Below are 6249 nucleotides of genomic sequence, written 5' to 3' on the forward strand. Positions count from 1 at the left end.
TTGTTGTTGTTGTATGCAGTTTCCAGCAAACTTTAATTAATTTTTTTCTATTTGTGAAAATTTCTACGTTATTTAAAGGTAATTTTTATTATAGGCCTATAGACCTAACACAGCATTATTAATATGATTTTGGAGGTTACAAAACTTTAAAATTACTTTAAAAAATGGAAAATAATTATATCATTTGATTTCAAGATATTTTGTATACCTTAAAAATAATTAATTCTATCCCGGGAAACAGTTCACTTTTATCCCGGGATCCCGGGACAAGCAAAATACCGGGAAATGAGAAACCCTAGTGAAAAGGTAACAGACAGACAGGCAGCAAGAATTACCTTCGAATTTATAATATTAGTATGGATTAATATGAATTTCTGCTATAAGGGGTACGCGAGTTTGAGCTCTTTCTTGAAGTGGTATACAGGAAACCAATTGGGAACCACTGATCTATAGAAATCTCGGAAGCATTCGACCAATAGAACTGACTGCACTGGTGCTTTCAATAAGCTCGTATATAACTGGGCAGTCCGCATTACGGGGGAAACTTCGTAAACGATTAAATATTTTTTTCTTCTTATCTAGTAGTCAGTATTTAGAAATTACATTATAAACAACCTTCACGCAGAAAAATCTTATACGCTGTTGTATGAAATGTTATTATGCTTTCGTTGCTACTATAAAGTTCGATTTTTGATGCTTACGAGATTTTCGTGTCAATGATGTATTAAATTTCAATCTTAACATTGTTTACAAATATATAAATGTCTAGAAACGTAAATAGTTGTTATTCATTAACCAACAACTCGATTTTCCCTGAGCTTAACTGCCGCTTTGGGGCTTCTCCTATTTATATATCGCAACATCATTTTATCAATACATACTGTTGGTCTACATCAACGGTTCCTAACTTTTTCTGCAGTATTCCTTCCTCATCGGGGCTAGCTTGCAATGGTGCCTCTTCCCAGCATACGCACAAGTGTTTTTGTTCTATGTTTAGTATTTATTTTCTTTTGTTACAAATCAAATGATACCGACAAGGTTTAATTAAAAATATAAAGAAAAATACAATTGAACTACTGAAAGTAGAGATATAACTATTATCTAAAGCCCTTTGCATTCATAAAATAGATAATATGTGTATATAATGTATAACCAAACTAAATAAATATCAATGTGAAATTTGAGCTTGTTTTGAATTGCACAAACGATCCTTGCTTGGTTTTAACTCAGTCAGTCTCACGCGTAGGTCATTCTTCACTTTAAAATGGTTTCTGTATTTCGTTATACCGCAGCCATTGCCGAAAGCATTTTTTTTGCAATTTTTTTATACTCGCTTCAAACTGAAAGCCAAAATTCCGAAAGTGAAGTTTTGCGAAAAAATATTTTTAGTGTCTCATCGCTTGAAAGTTCAAGTAATTGCTCTTGACTAACTACACTTAATTCTGGCATATCACTCACTGTTACAGAGAATGGATCACGGATCCAATCGTGGGTGTGACTGTCGATCTTAGGAAAGTAGTCTTTAAATTGGTTTTTCAGTGCAGGTTGGTATACTGCTACTTTTTTACAACAGAATCTATAGTAGAGCTATCACCAGCTTCCTCTGCTATAAATCTTGTAAGCAATAGAAACATTTCGGTAACCCCACAGTCGATACGACCTTTGCAAAAATATAACTTCTTCAAGAAGCCTTCGAAATTCAAGGCTTCTATTTTGTCCTGCTTATCTAGAATATTTGAGTTTTTTCCTCGCAGTGACACATTCAAACTTTTCAGTTTTTAAAAAATGTCTGCCAAATAGCCAGTGTTACTAACCCTCGACATTACGCAAATATTCTGCTAATTCTTGACTTCTTGCCCTAAACTTTTCATATTTGATGTCGATTTCCATCTATCTAACTGCTTTCTCGAGATTAAGGAAAGACAAATAGATAAGGCAAGACAGTGAGTGAAAATTTATAGGTCTACAGTATTTTTCAGATTGCAGCGCAATAATTTTTCTATAAACGCGATATTTTCGAGAACATACCTTTCGCGTAGTTTATACGATCTGTTGCCAAAATTTAAACACTTGATTATCTTATAAAAGTGTGAGAATGCGAAAGCGGAGAACCATTTTATTCGATAATTTGTTCATCTTATTTATTACAGTCTTAGATTTCCCACTTGATAAATAATCTCTACATAATATTTCAGCTATAAAATAGAGCACAAATCGATGTTTTGCGTGGAAAAACAAGTAGAAAGTTCTTATCTAATTTATTTGAGGAACATCTGTCTCTTGCGTCATATGTGTGCCCGGTCAGATACCCAGAATCCTACAATGTGATTGGTGAAAACTGAGAATAAATATGTAAAAAATCACGAGTTCGTTTTTCAGTCGCAGTCAATAGAAACCCGACATTGCCATATCAGATGGCAGTTCACGAGTAATTCGAACGTGCTGGCAGTCCACGACGAGAACAACTCGTATATTAGCCACAGTTCATGATCAGAAGGAAGCTGTCCTACGAATAGCAACAGAAGATAGTCCCGCATTCATTTCGCATTTTCCAAGTTTGATCTACTGAGGTATTATCATCATTTTTACCGATTGTAAACTCTCTCTCTGTGTTTTTTCTAGAGGTGTATTTTAGATTTAGAGGTTATATTCACGACAGGTTATATAAGTGTCTCGATTTATGTATCTCTTTGTTTTATTTTATTCATTAAATCCTTTATTATTATTGTTAACCTGTTGATTCCCTTAGCTATTTAAATACGGACTAGTAATTTCGCACCCCTCAATATTACAAAATTTTGTAACTGTGGCATGAATATAATTCTATTTTATCGATTTTACATACTCCGCAATTCTATTTAACTAGCAATTGATTTCTTCTACACTTTGATTAATGAAACGACAATTAAACTTATATATCAAATTCCTCTTTTTTAACACGTAATAGTTTCTATCATGTTTTTTAAACTTATAATTTTATTTATTGTAGTTTGACGGTTTGGCACCAGATGGTATTATATTGTCTTACTATGTTTTATTTTCTTAAAATAAATTTTTAATATATCAATACATTAATTTATCATATATTTTTTTAGGTTAAAATCGATTCCAACTTGGGTCTCTCATTAAGAAATAAATTTCTTTTTCTGCACAATCGACTTAAGCCATTAAAATATATGCTATTATAATTGTATTCAATCTGTGTAATATTTTATTACGTACAGTACTTATCTTGTTTGTTATTAAATTTATATATATTGTTATTGTTACTTGCCATTTCTTATAATGATGTTTATTTAATGCAGAGTTACTCTTTAATTTAGACTCGCTTGCGCATATTATAAACAGCAGTAATGGAAATTGACTCTGAAGACAAATATGCTTTCTCCAAATTCTACGTAGATCGAAATTTCACCGACAATTATCGAAGTACTGTTGTCAATAAAATGGTAGAAATAGAAGAATTTGTTTCATTTTGTCTGCATTAAATATTTCGCGATGGTAAGTTTTAATTTAAATAGCAATTCACGCTGGTAAACATTTAGTTTATTCTTTAATTAAATTTCTTAAATCTATTAGACAAAAAAAAACATCACAAAATCACAATTTATCTTATTAAATAATAATGTAACCACAAAGGTAAAAACGATTGATAACGCGTGTTTACGTTTAATAATTTTGTATAAAACGTAAGTTATATTTTACTTACATCATACAGAAAATATTATTAAAGATTTTCTTGTAGAATTACTGTTCTATAATAACTACATATCAATACAAAATAGTAATTAAAATTTCATTGTACAAAACGGCTAGATTACATATTTAGACAAATTACGCTGTATTAACTGTTTATTAGTCAAGCATTTGGACTTTAGTGTTTTGACTCATTTTGAGAACTAAAGTAAATCTTTCTTTTCATTGTAACAGAAGCCTTTCGAGGCAAGAGAATTCTTGACGTAGGATGTGGCCCGACTGTCCACAGAATGGCAGCACCGAGTAAATATTTCTCAGAAATTATTTTATCTGATTATACCGAGCACAACCGTAAAGCTATTCAAGAATGGTTAAAAAACGAATCATCGTCGAAGGATTGGGATACTTTGATGCGAACGGAAGCATTACTTGAAGGATATGGGTATGTTTTACGAAATTAATTTAATTACGTATGGAATTTATTAAATACCTTTTTAATTGTTATAAAAAAGCAAAAGTATTTTAATTAATAGCTATTATGCATATAATTAAATTTAATAATCTATCATTAACGAAGTTATTGGAAAAGCAATAATTGTAACATATATTTGTAGGAACGGACTTTTAAAAATTGCGTCCATAACAAGTAAAATTTTTAAGTTTAACTCCATTCAGGATATGATCGCCTTTCTTTCTCTCTCTCTCCAAATTTTTTTCTCTGTATTCGATCTTTCTGGAATCGGGGAACCTCTTATTGTTATTTTCCAAAGTTGTCATTATTTGTACGCCATGTGTAAAAATCAATTACATAATAATCGAAATAATGTTGATGTTATATTTTTGTGATAATAAAATAATTTGCATTGTAACGTCTGCATTAGGAAACGTATAAGTTATTATAATTCTTAATATTTATTATAATTCACGTATTTGATTTTTAATTATTTATTTGAACAGAAACGTCGAAGAAGGAATAAACGAAATTAAACTTCGATTGCGACAAAAAATAAAAGAAGTAATTCCTTGCGATGTCTTGCAAAAAGACATCATTTCCTCGGACGTGGGAAAGTTTGATGTGTTGTTTACCTCTTTGTGCTTAGAAGGAGCTTGCGCCACTTTAGAAGATTATAAAACCGCCGTTAAAAACTTCGGAAATTACATTTTGCCGAATGGAGGATTTGTAATGGTGTCCATATTGAACGCTACCTATTATTTTGTAGGAAATAATAAACTTCCAGGTCTTTCTGTAACTCGAGAGTTTGTAAATGAAACATTAAAGGAAGCCGGATTCGTTAAAAAACATTGCTTTTTTATGGAAAATGATCAACAACATCCGGTAGCTAAATTTAGCGGTTACTTAATATCATCGGCTATTAAATCAGTTTAACAAATTCTATGTACTATTTTACATTAAATTACTTTATTATAATTATAGTTGACGTCTACTTTGAACTGTATATTATAGGTTATGCTATGTATACAGAATATATGCCCCCTTTGAAATATAAATGACATAATGTATTTGACTCTACATTATGTCTAAAGATAAAAACTTAAGAAGCATAAAATAAAATATTTGTATTACGAGCGATATTATTATTATATCATACAGTTTTATAAGTCGTATTCTGTGTTTAAACTTTAGATATGAAATAATAATAAAATATAATGCACAGTACTTTTCAAATAGTGATATATAAGACAGGTTTAAAATTAATAAGCCTATTCGGTTAATAATTTTATTATCTTTAATGAATAAGATTATAAGATGGATATCCATCTTATAAAATTGATTTTATAAGATATCCATCTTATAAAATTGGAGTTTAAAATAAAGAGTAATTTAAAATTTAGAATTAAGTTACTATTATTTTATTTAAGACCTTCTACTATTTTTTTTTCCTTGTAATTCTAGTTAAGTTTTAAAATATTTAAAATAATATTTAGTATTTTTCCCTAAGCACTTTTTACTTCCCCTTTAAATTAGATTATTGACTAGAGTAAAAATTTATTTCGCCAAAAATTAAGTTGAAAGAATTGTCTTGACATTTGTTACTAAAATTCTGATATTAGTAAAAAATATTGCCGAAATATATTACGACTAGCAGGTAAGACCCGCGTTGCCCGGGCAAAAAATAAGAACAAACGTTAAGATTAGCTAATTTCGTACGTTTAACCATTCTAATTATATTATATATTATAGAATTTGGTTTATACAAATACAAGGGTTATCTTACACAGCCGATCTTACCCGTTTTCACCGAGTGCAAGAATTAGGTCCCCTCTTCCGAGGCTAATTAGAGAATTTTTAGATAGATCTAAAAATATGTTCGATTTCCCGCAGGAACGCAAAAAATCGCATCTGAAATAGCACAGTAGAATCCGAGTTCAGGGTAATCCTTAAACAACAAGAGTTGTAACCTTGTAATAAGAAAATCGAACGAAGCATAATTCACCATATAGGCTATTTATTTTATATACCATTTATTCTTGTACGATTTTGACAAATAAACACATAAAGAATATGATATTGTTAAAGAAATATATGAAGGA

General features: G+C 30.2%; 1 protein-coding gene across 1 annotated transcript; it reads left to right on the top strand.

The window, feature by feature from the left end:
- The first annotated feature begins 2482 nt into the window (after nucleotides 1-2482).
- Nucleotides 2483-5225, top strand: LOC111615694 (nicotinamide N-methyltransferase-like). The gene is made up of 4 exons (XM_023357126.1): nucleotides 2483-2570; nucleotides 3324-3501; nucleotides 3931-4138; nucleotides 4654-5225. The coding sequence occupies exons 3-4, from the start codon at nucleotides 3987-3989 to the stop codon at nucleotides 5081-5083; spliced, it is 582 nt and encodes a 193-aa protein (XP_023212894.1). The 5' UTR covers nucleotides 2483-2570; nucleotides 3324-3501; nucleotides 3931-3986; the 3' UTR covers nucleotides 5084-5225.
- The last annotated feature ends 1024 nt before the right edge of the window (nucleotides 5226-6249 follow it).

This window comes from Centruroides sculpturatus, unplaced genomic scaffold (genome assembly GCF_000671375.1).
Source record: "Centruroides sculpturatus isolate CEXI.00-Female unplaced genomic scaffold, Cexi_2.0 scaffold2491, whole genome shotgun sequence".
NCBI lineage: Eukaryota > Metazoa > Arthropoda > Arachnida > Scorpiones > Buthidae > Centruroides > Centruroides sculpturatus.

Bases quoted from the DNA above. Each gene is read 5' to 3' on its own strand.
- LOC111615694 (XM_023357126.1), top strand. From the start codon at position 3,987: ATGGCAGCACCGAGTAAATATTTCTCAGAAATTATTTTATCTGATTAT. The intron at 4,139-4,653 runs GTATGTTTTACG...TTATTTGAACAG, and splicing joins GCATTACTTGAAGGATATGG to AAACGTCGAAGAAGGAATAA.